This window comes from Thrips palmi, unplaced genomic scaffold (assembly GCF_012932325.1).
Source record: "Thrips palmi isolate BJ-2018 unplaced genomic scaffold, TpBJ-2018v1 HiC_scaffold_10, whole genome shotgun sequence".
NCBI classification, from domain to species: domain Eukaryota; kingdom Metazoa; phylum Arthropoda; class Insecta; order Thysanoptera; family Thripidae; genus Thrips; species Thrips palmi.
Window position 1 is genome coordinate 8956920 of NW_023144621.1, and position 18390 is coordinate 8975309.

The following is an 18390-nucleotide window of genomic DNA, read 5'->3' on the forward strand; positions in this document are numbered from 1 at the left end:
GCCGTACTTATGCCGAGAGGGCAACAGCCCGGCAGAGGCGACCAGCACGGCCAGCACAGCCAGCGCTGCAGCACTTGGAGATGGAGGCGGCGACGGCGGAAGAGGGGGCCTGGCCAGGGCATTGCTCACTGCACCAAGCGCTGCCCCGCCAGGACTCCGCCAGGACTCAGGACCGCCGGCTCTAAGGACCATCGACCTTGACGGGCCGGACGGGCCGGACGGGCCAGTGCCCACACGACGCCTGAGCCTGTGCCTGCGCCGCACTGCGGCGAGTCCAGCCTGCCAGCCTCCAGCTCCAGTAGCTGGGCTGACTGGGCTGGCCGACCAGGCCCCGGAGGACAAGCCCCCGCACCCCACCGAGACCAGGCCAGGCCAGGCCCCACTTTTCTGGTAAAGGGGTAACGAGCTCCGGCAGGGCCTGGAGCCCGGGCCCCTGGCCCCGGGCCTCTGGTCCCGAAGACGCCGAGCAACGTGGAGCCAAGCAAGGCACCCGGCCTCACTCCGGGGAATAGGAAGCCTTTCCAAGATTCCACGGGGCGCTCAGCCCGGCCCAGGGCGGCCCAGAGCCCGGCTCAGCCTCAGGGCCTTGGCTCAGCCTCAGGGCCTTGGCTGCCTCGGCCTCGGCGCGCACCGCGACGCAGGGGGAGCTGGCTGGCAGAGGCCGTCCTCCCTCCCTCCTTCCCGTGATCGACCCGCCCTGCCTCTCGCCCTCTAATCAGAGGGTGGCACCCACCCGCCACCCGCAGGGTTCGCAGGGTTCGGAGGGCACCCCGCGGGGGGTTCACATTTTGAACGCGGTCGGCGGGCCAAAGCCAAAGCCGCTCGGACGCCGACCTGAGCGCTGCATCGCTGCATTAACCATCGGCATGCAGCATTCAAAATCCTCTGCGGCTAGCTGCGCGACGGCGCCTGCACTCGAGTCCGTCTCGAGCAGGCCGGCCCGGCCCGGCCCGGCCAGCCCTACCCTGGTCGATGGCTTCATGGCAGACCGTCTGCCGCAGCTCACGGCTCGGGTTGGCGTTCGCGGCGAGCCTCACCGAGGCATCGATCTTGCAGCCCCGAGCCGCGGCCCGGGCAGACCAGCCCGGGCAGCGCAGCCCGGGCAGCCGGAGGGTTGCCGCCAGCGCGCGCCAGCGCCAGCTCCGCCAGGCTTGCCAACCGAATCGGCGAGCTGCAAAGCCGAGAACACGCAGCGCAGCGCGCAGAAGGCGCTGGCTTCACCAGGCGTCGGCCGCAACCCGTCACCAGGCTCTGGCCCCGCTTCTCCTTCACCGGCCGCAGCTAGCCGCAGCCCCTCGCGGGCACGCCGGGGCACGCCGGGGCACGCCGGGGCACGCCGGGGCACGCCCACCACTCGGCCACAGGGGGCGGCCAACATCCGCGGGGCACCTGCGCCAACACCCCACAGGGTTGACTGTACCAATCTGGGTACACGGGGCGGCCGGGCGGGGCGCGCCGCGTTCATCCCAACAGGAAAAATGAAAATGACCAACCGGAAGGGCGACGGGGCCGCGAGCTGTACCGCTCCCGTTGGCCGCGGGACCCGGACAGGGCAGGGCAGGCAGGGCGGGGAGGTCTTTGCGCACTGCGCCGCGAACCACCCCTACTACCGCGGCGCCCAGGCAGCCAGCCCCAGCCAGCCCCAGCCAGCCCGCCTCGCTCTCGGGTGAAAGGGGAGGGAGGGCCGCGGCAGGGGCGTGCGAGGCGTGCCAAACTGAACAGGGGCGCACTGGCGCTCTTTACAGCCCAGGGCGGCCCCGGCCGAGGGCGGCCAGGGGTCGAATTAAGGAAAAGGACGACATTTGGCGAGCCGCGACGCGCCGGGCCGCGACGGGGGGCAGCAGGGCCGCCGCCAGGGCACGCGACGAGCTTCCCGTCCAGGTCCAACGCGATCCGGTCGATAAGGAGAGGGACGCTGGCGCACGCTGGCGCACGCTGGCGCACGCTGGCGTCGTTAGTGTCCCCGAGGGCCGCCCCCGCGCCGCCCCTGTGGCTCCACCCTTTCCCGAACCCCGCCCCAATCCCGCGCCCGCCGCCGCCATCCCGGGCGCCATCACCATCGGCCGGCAGCTAGCTGGGCCAGCTCGCAGCTGCCCGACATCCGCGCATCGCGCATAATGCATACTCCCCGCGGCTCGACGCTCCGACTGCGGAGGCAGTGGCGGCCACCGCAAATGACCAAGACAGTCGTCTAACGAACGGGCCGCGCATTCAGGGCGAGCGGGGCAGGCAGGGCAGGGCCGCGGTGACACGGCCGCAGTCATAATGAGCTTGTGCCTCGCCACGGTGCTGCGGTGCCACGGCGGCCACGGCCATGCGCGGCGACTAGGCGTGACAGGTGAACGGAACGGCGGCGCGGCGCCATTGCTCCACTTTTCCCTCTTCATGCACCACGACGTCGGGGCGCTCGATTTGGAACGTTTTCAAAATCTTAAATTTCGAGCGTCGAGCATAGGGAAACAAAATTAGGAAGTCGAATTTACAAATTGAGTGACGTTATGTATAAAGAGGCCAACGCCCACCATTCCAGAGAAGGGGACACCGGAAGACGGAATTTTTGTTGGCAGGGAATCTCGCGTCCCGCGCGGCGCACGGGCACGACGCCGTGCACAAGGGCGGGCAGGGCAGGCCTTTGAACTAGCAGCCCTACACTCCAAATCCAGGGTGTCTAGAAACTATACGCCTTAGGCGCATGCCACAGAAATGGAACTGCCTTAAGGCGCCTTGAAACTAGACGCCCAAGGCGTATACCCCATTGAGCACCTTTTGCAGATAGAAGTTAGCATGTGAACACCATTGGTCGAAGGAAAGGTGCGTGCATTGTACACACCCTGGATCATAGGCACTGAGCTCAACAGGACTCAAGGTGCGTTGAATGCAAACACCGCCCTTGGCCGAGGCCATGCCTACCGAGGCCTTAAAGGGTGTTTACATTCTACGCACCTTGAGTCCTATTGAGCTCAGTGCCTATGATCCAGGGTGTGTACAATGCACGCACCTTTCCTTCGACCAATGGTGTTCACATGCTAACTTCTATCTGCAAAAGGTGCTCAATGGGGTATACGCCTTTGGCGTGTAGAATCAAGGCGCCTTAAGGCAGTTCCATTTCTGTGGCATACGCCTAAGGCGTATAGTTTCTAGACACCCTGGATTTGGAGTGTAGCAGCCACGCTCAGCAATGCAAGAGGAAGGGGCACGTGTCCGCACTTGCAGTCACCCGCCGCCTTCTACTAGTGTAGGTACGGACCCGCGGTCCGTTGCAAGACCGCAGCACATCATAAAACGTTCAGACACACAGTGAGGATGAACGTGCGACTTCGTGCAGTGGCATGGCTACACGCGCCATGGCCGTACAGTCGTGTGAACGTTTAACGAAATGGACAGCCATGAAGGCTCCAAAACGGACGCCTTGGGATACGTTGTCCCGGCGCACGGCGGGTCGACGGGACTGCATGCCCAGGCTGCGCCGTAGGGGCAATGGCCCATCGCCTTGTGGGCAGGCAGGCCCGTCGAGCCGCCGAGCGCCGCGGGACTGCCTACCTCCGGCTGCTAAGGCGTTCGCGAGTCGCTGCACGGCAGAGCTCTCGCTTCCGACGCTCACAGATCACATGCACACTTCCCTCATGCATTAAAGCTATTAAGACACGTACCTCCTCCTCTCTGTTGGTCATCACCTCCGACGACAGCTGCTTGAGGGTCTGCATGAGGTTCCTCGACGCCTCGGCCAGCGCCCGCGTGTGCACCCGCGTCTCCTGGCGGTAGGCCATGGGGCACCGCGACGCCAGCGAGGCCTCGCAGGTGCACGTCGCCGACGTGCTGTCTTCGGGGCACGGCACGGCGCCCTTGGCGACCGGCGTACTGGTGGTGGAGGGGGAGGTCGACGGCATGGGCGACGTGGACCGCGTCGGGTGCACCTGCGTGGAGCAGATGGGCATGCAGGTGGAGGTGCACGTCGTGCACGTCGACGTGCTGGAGGACGCCGACGCCGACTCGCTGGCGAGGAACGTGGCAGGCCGGATCACCACCTTGCGGGCGACGGGCGCCGAAGCGCCCTGCTTCGGGGAGGCGGGGGCGGAGGGGGAAGGGGTAGAGGCAGAGGGACACACTTTCTCACTTTTCGACTCGTCACTGGTCCTGCAGTTCGTGTCACTGGCGCGGAAAAGAGGACGCCTGCCGTTTTCAGTCACATTGCAAGCCGAGGCCGCGGCCGAGGCCTGGCGCTCCCCGCGGTTCATGGCCTGCGTGGCCGAGTCCACGAGCTGCGAGAACAAGGCCTCGCACGCGTGCGGACTAGGCAGCGAGGCCAGGGGGTCGGGCAGGGGTGAGGGCGAGGAGGGGCCCGACGCCGTGGCCGCCGCGGCCGCCGTGGGGCTGGCGGGTGGCGACGAGGAGGAGGAGGTGGAGGCCGTCGGGCTGCCCCCCGCGGACCGCGCCGGCGAAGACGAAGACGGAGGTGGGTTGGCGGGCGGGCCCATAGGCTGCCCGACCGACGGCGACGAGAGGGCGTCGCCGGGCATCGACCGCGTGGCGGAGGCCACGGGCGACGCCGACGACGAGGCGGACGACGAGGCCGCCGTCTTGGGGACGAGCCCCGCGGGGACGGCGCTACGCCGCGTGCCGGCCGACCTCATGGGCCGCGACGCCGACGACGCAGAGCCCGAGGACGTGGACGACGAGGTGGAGGAGCCGGGCACGACCCGGCTGGACGCGCTCGACGTCGACGACGACCCCGCAGAGGCGCGAGTCCGTGACACCTGCGGCGACACGGTGGACAGCTGCAGCTGGATCAGCATCATGTGGTCGCCGAAACGCATCGTCAGATTGAGCGGCGCCTTGCCAGATAGGAAGTCGTTCACCTGGGCAGACAGACAAAAGAGCCGTCAGGACAATTCCAAAACATTTTGCAGACACTACCTTTATTTTTAAAAGATCCTTTCTATTTGATACGCTCGCCCGCAGGCCTTGAAAACGAGGAAGACATGCTTTGCGTCAGAGTTGGAGCCGCGTTGGCCATCATCCCGCCCTTCACATCCTCCCACGCCAACGGGGCCCTCGCAGTCGGGGGCCGGGAGGCCTGGTCCCGCAGCCCGTGGCAGCCCGTGGCGTAACGGGCCCCGGGCCTACACCCTGCTTCGGCTTGCCGGGCTAGCCTCACCCATGGGGTGGAAACGCCCGGCCCGGCCCAGCCCAGCCCGGCCCAGCCCGGCCCCGGTCGCGCCAGCGCGCCGCTCTGCATCGATTCCCAGCCCAGCCCCGCCACCACTCCGAGCCCACGCCGCCGAGGCCGTGCTGGCTGTGCTGGCACTGCCGCACCACGCCCAGCACCCGGGCCCCAGTCCGCCAGGACCTGACTGGCCCAGCCGGACCGTCTCTCTTGGTGCGATCAGCTGAGAGACCTGCTCTAGCTGGCGAGAGAGCCGCTCTGCTCTACCCTCCCCGCGAATAACTCCCAACAAACAAACAAGCAAACAGCCACCGCGTCGAGTGGCCCCGCGGCCCGCGGGAACGCCCCACCCCCGCCCCCGCTAGAAGAAACAGAGAAACATCATCACAGCGCGGCTTGCTGGCCTCGGGCCTCAGCGTCGGGAGAACCCGCTGACGCTGACGGGGAACTCGGCCTTCCCGGCAGCGGCGGCAGCCCCAGTGCGCCAATCAAGCCTCAAATTTGAATGGCTGCCCGGCGCGGCGCGAAACAAGAGACGTGGATTCCTCGTCCTCCCCACACTCATCCTGTTCAGGACGACAGCGTAAAGCGGCAGCACGGCAGCACGGGGTGGTGATCAATAGCCTACCCAGCACGGTCCCCGGCGCGGCCACGGCGCGGCCACACGGCACGGCACGCGGCACGGCCACGGCGCGGCCACCGCGCTCGGCGCCACGCCACCGATTCCGCGCCCGAGGCGAGACATGCTTGGCAAAGGTGGGTCCTTTCGGAGAAAATCGCGTGGATGAAAGGACCGGGACATTCACGACACGGCTGCCCCCAGCACCTCCAAGAAATCTCGCACTACTTTTCCGTTTATCCTATTATCCTATTCGCAGAGCTGGGCCGGCCGGGGTCCAGGGAAGGCCGCCGCTCCGCTCGCTCCGCTCGCCCCCCTCGGGCCCTCGAGCCTCGCACAACGACCGGCGCCACGCCCCACGCCCCCTTCCCCCTCCCCGCAGCGCCATGGTGACGCTCCCACCCTATCGGCCCATCGCCGCCATCGCCAGGGGGAGCAGCGCCTGCCCAGCGCCTGCCCAGGGGCTGCCAGGGCGGGGCGGCCACGCCAGGCCGGCAGGGCGCCGAGGTGTGGCTCATTTGCAACCCGGCCGACCCTTTCCAGACGGCCGCCCGCTGGGGCGCTGAGAGCCCCGAGAGGCCCGAGAGGCCCGAGAGCCCCGCAGAAGTACTCGCGCCAAAGTCGCGAAGCCTAGTGGTCGGCAGCCCGAAACAACGCCAAGGAGGGTGGAGTAGACGAATCAATGGCAGGGCGGCCGGCCCGGCCTCTCGACCTTTCCCGTTGGCAGACCAGCGGCCGAGCGGCCAACTCCAACCCAGCGGCCCGGGCCAGCGCGCAGCGTGGCGCAGCGTGGCGCAGCGCGAGACGGCCAGGCCAGGCTCCTGCTGGCCGACGCCGACCGGGACTTCCGCTGACCCGGACCCGACGCGGACCCGACGCGGACCCGACGCGCGCGGCGAGGATGGCCGGCGGCAGAGGAGGCCTCGATAGCGGTGCGGCCCTGCGGCCCTGCGGCCCGGAAAGGGGCTAGCCGACGGCGAACCGCGGCGAACCCTGGCCAAGCCGTGCCGCCCGTCCGGCCGTCCAGCAGTCGCGGCGCCAATCAATTTAAAATCGACAGCGCGTCGATTTTGCCTCCCGCCGCGCCTACACCTACAGCGTGTGCCCGGCGTTGCCGTGGATACCCGCCGTACCCCCGCGTCGTCGATTTGAGGCGTGGAGAGCCGGGCGAGCACACCGCCGCCACGCCAGGCCGCCACGCCAGGCCGTGCTCGGGAAATGGGTCACGGCGCGGCCGCGGTGTAGAGGCACAGTACAGCGGCGCAGCGGCACAGCATTGCGCCCGACCCTCGCCGCCACGCCCCGCCACGCCCCGCCACGCCCCGCCACGCCGGCTGTCTGACTCGCCAGCGCAGCCATCGCTGGGACTGGGACTCGGCGCAATACCGGTAAGGAACGGCTAGAGCGGCGGCTAGAAGCGGCAAAGCTGTCCGAGGCAGAGTGCCACCCACCCGCTCTAAGGCATCACAAAAGCCGCCGTCGAGAGCAGAACTGTAGACCAGACCAGTTGAAGCAGCCATGGCCACTTTCTGTTCCGAAGTCCTCAAATAGGACTCGAATCACACGATAAGCACCAATAGATTCCTCATTCAGGGGCCAATCCTGATACCGGTTTGATTCGGGTCTCCCTTGAGGAATGGGGCGCAAAACACGCCCAGAGGTCCGCCTTTCGGCCACCACGGTGTTCGTCGTGCCCGCCTCCCAGCGCGGCGGCGCACTGCGTGGCGTCGGCTGCGCGCGTCGAAGCACGGACGCATCGAACGCGGCACGGCAGGGCGGGCAGGGCCGATAAGACCCACGCGCCGCGCGTGGCGCTGCAGCGCCCCGCCGCCCCGCCCCGCCCCGTCGCGCTGCAGTGGCGGAGGCGCCGGCCTGCGCCGGGCCAGTGGGGAGAGGGCGGAGAGGGCCCACCCACCGCGTTAAAAAGAGCAAGAAAAACAAGGGCGATTCCTCGGCGTCATCAAGCGCCCCGCCGCAATGCTCATCAATGCAACGTACGGGCCCTGCGCAGCGCCAGCCGCGCCCCGCCCGGCGTGGCCTCATTTCACAATGGCTGCTCCTCGGCCGGACTGCCGGACTCGGCGCCGCCGGACCCGTGCACATGGCGATGCACCGGCCCATAAACAGGCGGATAACGGCCTTGGCGGGGAGCAGAACCCACACACCTCATCCTCATCCCGAGCACACCGCAGTTACCGCAGTGTAGTGGCGCGGTGGCAGGGAAAACGCGGCGCATCCTCGCCCCCTGCCACGCCGCCACGCCCCGCAGTCACAAGATTGTTACAACGTGGCAGACAGTGGCCCGCCGTGTAACCCCCCCCCTCCCCTCCCCGGTTCACCCCAAGCCGGAAAACTACAAAAACTCACCTGGCCGTCATTCAAACTCTCCAGCGCCTGCATCACACTCTGCTCCGGGCGCTGAGCCTGCAACAAGGAGGAACACCGCAACGGTTAGACACTGTTGATCAGACAAAGACAACAAAGGGGAGAAGCGAGGCCCGAGGAGGGCGCTACCTCCACTGAGGCTGTAGCGCCGCCCGCCACTGACCCACACCGGAACGGCGAACGGCGGGACGCACAGTGAGGGTGACATATTGGGGCCGCCCACCAAGACGCCACTAGCCGGGCCGCCGAGCCGAGCGCGCGGCAAATTCAATATCCGCCGTCCCCGTCGGCCTTCCCTCTGCTCCAGTTGACTCGGGCGGTAGGCCTGGGCCTGCAAGCCCAGCGGGCCGACTCGGCTCGGCCTTGCAGGCCGCGGCCAACTGTTACCCGGTGCAGCCGTGGCGCAGCCTCCCCAAACAGGTGAGAACTCTGCGGGCAATTACGACCAGGAACTAATCAAGATGCTCCGGCCAGCCAGCCAGCCAAGTCAGGCCCTTGGCGTGCCGCATCCCTGACCGGCCAGGCACAGCCAGCCAGCTAGCCTGGAAACGGAAACCCACGACCCAGATAGAGGGACGGCGTTCATGGCGGCGTGGCGGGGCGCGGCGGGGCGGGGCGCGGCGGGGCGGGGCGCGGCGGGGCGGGGCGCGGCGGGGCGGGGACACGCGTGCGGCAGAGGGGCGTCGTCTGCCGAAAAAGCGCGACCAGGCACCGGCGGGGGGCAAGGCGGCCAAGGCAGGAAGGGCCAAGGAAAGGGCCCAGCTCGGCCCAGCTGCTGGCCGAGTATTGTTGTGCCAGGCACCGTTTAGTCAATTAAGACCGCCTCGGCGGCCTCGGCGCGCCACTGCCTAAACGGAATGGTAATGGCGACGCCCGAAACCAACGGCACCAACGGCATCCCTCTCAGTTACCTAACGGGGGCGAGTGTCGCCGCGTTGCCAAGCAGTCGACACGACACGCGGATCACTCCCAGCCGCGTGGAGCGGGCCGCGTCTCAGCCTGCTAACCACTTGCCCGGAATTCCGCAAACCGCCCACATTTCCAGCATCATTCTATGATAAAATTGAGAATGACGTCGCGCGTCGCCACGCGTCCGGCCCGGCGGCCGCAGCACGGGCAAACCACTCGAGAGAACGTCCCAACAGTGCGCCCCGGTATCTCCTTGCAGTGCAGTGGGCCGACAGGTTCAAAGGTCGCGTCTCAGCGACCTCTGTACTCGACACCCACCCGCCTCGCCGCGCCTCCCCAGTGACCCTGCCCAGAGCCCCGCACCCGCCCCGGCAGCAGGCCTGGATTCCCACACATTTTCCGCTTTCATTACCACCGACATTAAAAAACCGTCATGACCATATTGCTGCATGAGAAAATCCTGAAATTTAGTTTCTTTCGGCTTTCGAACTTCGAGCAGCTTCCTCGTCGCCGTCCTCGTCTCCACGAAGCACCACGCATCCGCCATCCGGCCGCGGGGCGGGGTGGCGCTCCCGGCAAGGCTCCCGGGGGGCTTTCTGCGACCCGGGCAGTAAAAAGGGTGGCGAAGCAGGGCGGGGCCGCGGAGGGGGGCTCGCCTCGCCTCGCCTTGCCGCGTCGTAGTCGGCACGCAAGTCCACCCTCGGGCCTCGAGGGCCTGGGCTGGGCCAGGCCTGGGCCAGGCCTGGGCTCGGCAAGGGTTGCCGGTCGGACGGTCGGACTCGCTCTTGGCGTTATTTTCTCAGAGATCAATACGACCCAGTGCTGCACACGGCTGCGGTGCTACTAGGTGCTATACCCGGCTAGCAGTTTGATTCTGAACTGAACAGCGCTTCGTCTGTCTCAGTCCGGGCGGAGCATGAGAGCGGAAGAAGCAGAGCGACAACGCGATTCTTCAGGTAGCCAGGAGCCCTATCGACCTCCTACATGACTGGGCGAGGCCGGGCCCGGGGGTCGCGCCCCCGCGAGTGCGGGACAGAGTAGCACGAGCAGGCCGTTGGCGAGTATCTCGTTAGGCGGCCGTGGCTTGGCCGTGGCTTGGCCGGGCACGGCCGTGGCCAGCGCGGCGTGCGCCCCGGCAGTCAACGGGACCGCGCCGCAGCCCGCAGCCGCGGTGCAGAGTGGAGCACGGAAGTACCGTGCCGCGCGCACCGCTGCCGGCCCCGCCAAGAGCCCCACTTCACTTGGGTGGCAACGCACCGCGGCGGCAACACGCCGTACGCGACGACCACGCCGTCGGACGCCGTGCTCTCCCCTTGGATGGCCTTGGTTGGAAACGGAGCGATCCGACGACGACCTGACCGGACTTCCTCCGGCGGCGACGAGCCGGACCAGGAAGGCCACTTAGGTGGTTTTCATCCTTGGAGCATTTCTCCAGGCCAAGAGCATTTCTCCACAGTGTCCAGCGAATTTCCTTCGGGGCGAGAGCGGCACTTCACTTTGGCTTGTGGGGTCGCGACAGTTTTAGCCGCCATTCAACAAGTTGCGATTTGGGAAGGGTTTGGAAACAACTTGAATAGGGTTTCGAGGCTCTCTTGAAACGCCCTACGCCGCACAGTAACCAAGTCGGCGTGCCGACGGTGACGCGACGGGGCCGCGGAGCAGAGCCCGGGCAGGGCGGCAGGGCGGCAGGGCCCAGGCAGCGCATGCGGCAGGCACGGCACCTCGTATTGATTTCTGCTTTCTGGTCCAGGCACGCCGCGGCGCTGGCGCTGTCCTCCAGGCCGCGTCGCTGGGGGTGATCGGGAGGGCCGCCCCCAGGGCCCCGGGGCCAGGCCGCCCCCGCCAACACCAGCAAAACGCTCTTCTTGTCCTCCATTTATCACACCTTACAGTTTACCGCTTGGTGCCGCCGCGTCGAGACCAAGTCGCTTCCCCGGCAAGTCAGTGACGAGGCCCCTTCCGGCCGCACCTCTTTCCTGCTGTAGATAAACGTCCGCGACGTCGTCGCAGCACCCCGTCGGCCGCGTGTTGAATTTCGGGGCATTGCTGGCGCCTCGCGACCGCCCAACTGTCTTCCGGCCTCCTTTACATGGCCGCGCGAAACGCCCTTGTCAACATGGTGCGCAGGTGGCGGGCAGGGGGAGGGGGAGGCGGGGGCGTCGCCTGGGCGGGCCCGGCCGCTATGCCGCGGCTACGCCCGCAACGGCCGCGGCAAGGTAAGCCGGCCTTTAACGGGAGTGGCCTGCAGACCTGCAGACTCCAGGGACTCGCGGCGACCCGACCCAGCCAGCCAGCGGCACATCCGGGCCAAGCCAAGCCGGCCGAACCGCGGCACGGCGGCACGGCGGCGCGGGTTTTATGCCCTGCGGAACGCGAGCAGCCGAGCAGCCCGCAACCCGACGGACGGCTGCGAGATGAGAGAGAAGTGGGTCCCGGAGCCCCGGCGCCCATCTGCCCTCGTCCCCGCGTCCCACACCGTGACGCCGTGCTATGCCGTGGCTGGTGCCGGCCGCAGGGACGTCGACGGCGAGCCCCGCCCGATACTCGGCGACGGACGTTTGGCGAGGACCGGCCTGCCTAGCCCCGCGCCCAGCGCCGCCCAGCGCGGCGTGCTGCCGCCGCGCCTTCGCCTGCCTCCAGGTAACGGTGCAGGCAGGACGAAGCTGCCCTGCCAGGGCCCCGCTCATCCTCAGGGCGAAGAAAGCGAACGCGAGGCGACCAGACGGCCGGCCCCGGCACTGCCAACAACAGGTATTCTTGGTCAGCTTTTGCTCCTTTGCAACGCTCGTCCCTCGGCCGAAACAAAACACCGAGGACAGGCAGCGACGGGAGGCCGCGTGTACGCCGCGTAGGTAGTTAGAGCTCTGCCTTGGCGAGGGAGGCACCAGTCCGCTTCCGGTCTGACCCACCAGGCTGACGGGCGACACTAAGAAGCGCCTCTTCCACTTGAGGTGAGCGTCAAGGTGCCACAACGGAATGCGTGCAAGTGCGACCCGTCAGGGTGCACTGCGAAAAAGACGAACGAAAACGAAGCGACACTGAAAACGCCACGCACACGAGAAGCTGAGAAAGGCGTCAGAGCCAGAGCGCAGCCCTCCCTCTGCCGCACTCACACGACGACGGCAAACTTCATGGCGACTCCGATTGGGAAAGATCGCGGAAATGCGGCGGGAACATCTCTCGAGCCTGACTCACGTCCGGTGCGGCGAGGCGGGCGGGGCGAGCTGAGCCAGCCAGGGCTGGCCAGGGGCACGGGACCGACCCCCCTTCCCCTCCCCTCCCGAGACAAGACAGGGGAACAGGTGTGCGGCACAAATCAGGTAACGGACGAAATAATTAAATCAGGTGCCCCCTTTCCTTTCCCGCGGTGCTCAGCTTGCTCAGCTAGGCGTGGGTGCGCGGCCTGCCTGTTACCTGCAGCCTGCAGTGTGATTCGAGCGGGCTGCTGCCGCTGGCTTCTGCTTTTGGAGCAAAGTGGTGCGCTGCACACCGAGATCCCCGCGCCCCTCTCTGCCCCGCGCCCCCATTCCCCCGGCGGAATACAATCAAGAAATGGGGGCCGGAGTGGAACACGGCAGTCACAAACCCGAGTAGGCGATACCGTGCCGAGCCGCGCCAGCAGACAGCCGGCAGAGCGGCGGCAGCCCCTCGCGCTCCCCGCGCCCCTGCCCCACGGTGCGCGCGCTCCGCGGTGGGCCAACCGTTACAGAGATATTCGCTGAAAAAGTCCGGACTGTTTCACCGTTAAGTTGGCAGCGGCGCGGGCCGCGAGGTCTGCGCGGGCCCCAGGCGTCAAACAGCGCGGCGTTGGGCGTGGCCAGAGACTTCGGGGCGGCGGCCCCCGCGCCCCCACGCTCCGGCGGTCGATGAGACCCGGTAAAAATAGACAAGCAGCCAACCAGATACTGTATCAGCCGGAGACCTTTCCGACAGGCAGACAGACGGCGGCGGATTGGCGAAGCATTTGTCAGCCAGCATCCGCGCAGGCCGGCCGCGGCCGTGAGGGCCTTGATGGCGGCGAGGCGAGCCCGACCACAACGCGCTCCACAAGCACGCGGGCGCGGGGCCGGTGCACATAACATCGGACAATTTCCCGTGCCGCCGGTCCGCCGGTGGAGTCAGGCTCAGCCGGCTCAGCAGTCAGGCACCCCAGCCAGGCCGCCGGCCCGCCTGCCTGCCAGCTCGTCTGCCCGGCGGCGAGCGGCGCGCCGCGGCGGTGAAAGGGCGATGCCCCACGCCCCCCTCCAAATGTGGCGTGGCGGCGCGTTGGACAGAACCGCGGGATAATTTAATGCGGTCAAAAGAAGACGCGCTCCGCGTCCGCCTCAGGACCCTCTAGATGAACTCGACGCCGGTGCCGCGCCTCGGGAAGCTTGCGCTCCGACCGTGTGCATACACACACGAGTGTGTGTGTGTGTGTGTGTGTGTGTGTATGCGCGCGCGCGCTCGTGCAAACAGCCCGCTCCGTTCGAAAGAACGAGGAGGACGGACTTTGTTGCTACACACACGCTCACACACACAGACGGAGGTGCAAAGCCCACCTTGCCCCACGGCGTGTCGCGGAGAAGGAGAAGAAGATAGTGAACAAAGCCCAAGGACGGGCTACGCCAGCAACGCCACGGCACTGCACGGACTGCGCCGCGGAGGGGGAACTCTGGCGAGCTCGTCGAGCACTTGTCGCCGCCATGCCGCTGCGCTACTACAACTTGGCGCTTCAACTTCAACTCGCGAGTTCCGCGCTGCGACGCCGCCACCCCATTGCAGCGCGGCGAGCAGCGCAGCGATGCGGCGGGGGACTCGAAGGCCTTGGAGCACACGACGGCCGCCACCAAAGTTGGCGTCGGAAACGGCAAGGCCCGACGCGCCGATGCGACATGCGACGCCACGCGATGCGCCCGGAACCAGGACAGCCACGTGACGCGCTGACGCGCTCGACGGCCACGTCCGACGCCCAGGGACCACGACACCACGTCGCCCACACAGGTCCACGTGTCTGACGCACCCCTACACTCACCCTCTGACTCACCGCGGCCAAGCCCTCCGCCCCAGGGGCTCTGCCAGGGGCGCCTCGCCTGTCACCGGAGGTCATACGGCATCGCCCTGGGGACGGCTCGGCTCGTCCGGGGCGCGACCACCACACTGCTGCACGTGATCCATAAGTTTCGATTGGCATTGACGCGGCGCGGTCGGCTGACTGCGCCGACGTGTGTTTTCGACCAGAGTCACACGGCCCGGCCCGGCCCGGCCCCCGACACGACACAGCAGCAGAACAAAGGCAGAAACCACCACGCTGAGGCACTCGCTGGGGCCGCCACACTATTTAATAGTTCCAATAATTCGGCCTGGCGGTCGGTCGTAAAACTAAAGGGCCCAACGTGCCTGCAGCCCTAAAACAGTGGTGACTAACTATGTAAGAAGGTCGTTTGTCGCCACACAACCCGGACTAAGCGACTGAATACCGACGCTGGCTCTGTGCAGCTGGACCGATGCCTAGCCCGCAAGGCTAGCCTGAGCTCCTGAGGGCCTTGAGCCTGGAAGACGCTCCCACGCCAAACACCCCCGCCATCGTCCACCCACCCTGTCTGGCAAAAACACCCCTTACAAAGCGCGAGGGGAGGGGGGGGGGAGACTGCCGCTGCAGTGGCCGCATCCCCACACAAAGCGCCATTAGCACCGTCTGAGAATGCACTGCCGCACCCACACACGCACTCACACACGCGCACAAAAGGGGGCTAACGTACTTTTCGTCGGCCTGGTCCAGGGTCCAGCCATCCAGCCAGGTAGCAGCGCCCCTCGCCCCTCCCAATCGCATTACGACGGGAAGGTGGGAGGGGCTGGAGGGGCCGGTGCATCAGCTGCCACACCGAACAAGGGAAATTGTTGCTCTGGATGGCATGGCTTGGCTGGCTTGGCTGGCATGCTGACGGTTGGTTACACATCCCCGTCTGGATCATCGACAGGAAAATCCCCCACCCACCCCCACACAGAGCCCCGTCAATCAAATCAGCGTCCTCCTGGGCTCAAGACTGCCAGCAGAGCGAGCGGAAGGATTTCGAACCGCGCTTTCATCGCTCTGTCTCTCGCACTCATGGAGCGTGTCGTGCAGGTGCGAGAGCGACAGACGGTGGGCGCACCAAGGGCGCACCAGTCGGCGCACCAGTCTGGGGCCACCAGACCCCGAGCAAAGGAGAACAGAGGAGACTCGAGGGAAGTTTAGAGGCGAGCGCGAGACGCGAGACCCGGCCTCTCACCGCCACGCCACGCCGCCACCGCGCCGCGCCGCGCGGCGATGCCAGCTCGGCCCAGCTGCTCGCTATCAGCTGGCAGACACAGTGACGTCAGGAGCCGCGAGTCGCCGCCGCGCTGCGCCGCGCCGCGTCGCGTTTCTGGCGACCAGACTGCTGCGACTGCTGCTATCTGCGCCCAGTTCCAGGACAGTTCGCCAAAGGCGCAAAAGAAGACGGCCCCACCCCGCCGGCCCAGTTGCAGCCGGGCCGAAACCGAGCCGAAATAGAAGCGGGTTAGAGCCAGACTGCAACGGCCCGGCACGCGGCACGCGACGCAGCGTCACGGCGCCGTCCTCGTCTCCACGGCCGCCGTTCCAGGAACCGCGACTTGCGACTCATCGCGGTGGTGTCGGCGTCATCGCGGAGCCATCGGGGAAGCCTCGGGGGAGCACCGCCCCGCCTCCATGCCGCCACTGCCGCTCGTCCGATCGATGCGTGCTGCGTGCTGATGCTGCCCTCCCTCGCGGACCCCGGCATCAGAGTACAGCGGCGTAGCCAGACCCAGCCAGCAGCCATCGCCAATTTTCGGCCGGTGCGAGACGGACACGGTACAGCCCCCGGGGGAAAAAAGGGGGGATGGAATGGCACTGTGTCCTGCAGCCTGCGGCGGAAGTCGCCTCGCCTCGCCCCGCCCCGCACCCCGAGTCCACGGACAGAGTTATGTAGTATAGTAGACACGCTGAGTTAGCAGGCTGCGGCCGCCCGGCGGGGGCCTGGGCCCGCCTGGGCCCGCCTGGGCCTTGGTTGGTCTCGGGGTGCGCGGTGCGGGCCGGACTGCCAGACTGGCGCACAGGCCGATAGAGCCGAAGCCATTGTGCCGAAGTCCGCAGAGCCAGAAGTGCCGTGTGCACGCCGATGCCCTACATGGCCGAGGCGGCGCGGGGCGCGCTCGTCGTCGTGCGTGAGTGTGCGTTCGTCCTCCACCACACCCACTCCACGGAGCAGATGTGGCGTCGCGCGGCGCGGCTCCGTTTTCGTCGCTTTACGTCGAGGGGGCTGTGAAGGCGGGCAGGTTCCCACAGGGAGTCTCCGCCAGGGACGCGCGAGGCGAGGCGACGGTTGCAGTGCCGCAGTCACCGCCGCAGCCGGCGACACGACAACGCGCTCCACCAGCTGCAGGAGGCAGGCTGGCAGGCTGCTGGCCGGGCCGCGCTGCAGGGGAGTCTCCTGCTGCACTCCGCGCGCTGTGCTGCTCAAGGAGCTATTCTCGAACTTCCGTGTGAAAGCGTCCGAAACGCTGCCCAGCCGGCCCAGCCGCACGACACACGCACCGAGGCGGCGAAGGCATCGCGGTCCACGCGGCGCGGGGCCGGGCCTGTCGGCTGGCAGGGCCAAGACAAGCCGAATCCGAATGCGGATAGTGTAACGCGGCGGGGCGCGGCGGCGCGGAGGTAGTTCACATGAGCAACAGTCTCAACATCCGGTAGCGGGCCGGGGCGGGGCGGGGCGGGGCGGCGAGATGCGGCCAGCGATAAAGGCTCGCACGGTGCCGCCACTGAGAAGCCGAACGGGCGAACCGAACGCCACTACATACACTGCTTGTATGGCTTGCATCCCCCTCCCCCGCCGCGCCGCCACCTGCTTCGCCTGCTTCATATCCATGCCGCGCCGAGACCCTTGACGGCCCCCTGACCCCGGCGGACCCCAGTCGATAGCCTTATCGAGATGGCGTTCCAAGGCGGCCTAGCCGTCGAGCCGGTTAACAAGGACCCGACTACCGACTCGGGAATCGGAAATGAGCCGCGTTAGCCGCGGCCGCCCTCGGCCCTCCGAAATGGATATTTCTCTCCCACGCCCCGTCCCAATCCCAGCCCGTCCCGGGTAGCACTCCTACCCGGTGACCCCCAAGCTAGACCCGCCGCCGAGAACACCTGTCTCCGTCTCACGCGTAAGGCACCTGACCCAGCCAGCGCCATGTCCCGGCAAGGCCTGACCTCAACCGCCAAGTTGGTACTCGTACTCGTTGTGGTGGGGGCGCGTCGTACACACATCCGCAAAACACGGCGAGCCAGTTGGCAACCCTGCAGGGCATAGCCGGCCGCACCGCGCAGACGGACGGACGTTATGGAGTCAAGAAAAAGAAGACGCGAGTGGGAGGGGAAAGTAGAGGGGGGGGGGGCAGGAACAGGTTGCGAGATTATCAGCATCGCGGCACGCGAGTCGAGTCGCGAGGGGCACAGCGGCACGGCGGCACTACGGCGCGACGGTTCCTCACTAGTCAGTTTCTGGAGCGCGAGAATCGAACACGGAACGCTCCTCCACGTAAAACGCGTCCCGCGCGCCTCTGCGGAGGCTCAGTGGCCCCGCCCGTCTTTCCCCCGACTAGACTGACGGGGCCCATGGGGTTTGGGGCGCCAAAGGCAGGCCGTCAATCCACGGCGGCGTCGCCTCCCCGCGGAGAGCCTCACCTCGCTCGCGACGCAAACCAGCGCGGCAGCACGCGGCAGCTGGCTGCAGCTTGCCAGCAAAGGGCGCCGTGCCGCGCAGTGCCGCGCAGTGCCGCGCCGTGCCACGCCGCGGGGGGCTGCGGGGGGCCGGCGGGGCGCTCCTCCGGTTGCCTGGCAACGCGGTGCCCTTCCTGGCCAGCCCGAGGCCCCGGCCAGCCCCCGCCCCTTTGCGTCAGTCACCCTTCAGCCCGGGCCGCGCCGGCGGCCGTTTTGAAGCCCATGCAAATCATGGGGCACAACGGCCCGGCCCCGCCCGGCCGCGCGCGCCGCCGCCCTCCGAATTGCACGCAAACCGGCACGCCGTCGAGCCGCCACCCCGCCACCCCACGACCACCGCGGTGGCGTTGTTTGCCGCGCCGCACGCCGCGCTGCACGCCACGCCACGCCGCGGCCCGCGGCCGCGCCTCGCCACCGTCGCCATGGCAACCAGGGCCAGGCCCGCCAGGGCGGTGCGTATAGGCCGCGCACGCCACGCACGCCCTCTGCTTGCTGCTTGGCGCGGCGGAAAGCCATACCCGCATTCCGTTCCACGCACCGCAAAACACACGCGGAACGCAAACGGCTCGCTCGCGGGTTCGA

General features: G+C 67.5%; 1 protein-coding gene across 1 annotated transcript in view; it reads right to left on the reverse strand.

The window, feature by feature from the left end:
* Positions 1–18390, reverse strand: part of LOC117654105 (midnolin) — a 33312-nt gene that overhangs the window by 2248 nt on the left and 12674 nt on the right. The window contains exons 3-4 of the mRNA XM_034400288.1: positions 8151–8207; positions 3651–4856 (exon numbers count right to left, since the gene is read on the reverse strand). Of these exons, the coding sequence (XP_034256179.1) occupies positions 3651–4856; positions 8151–8207 (1263 nt within the window). The remainder of the gene's footprint in view (positions 1–3650; positions 4857–8150; positions 8208–18390) is intronic.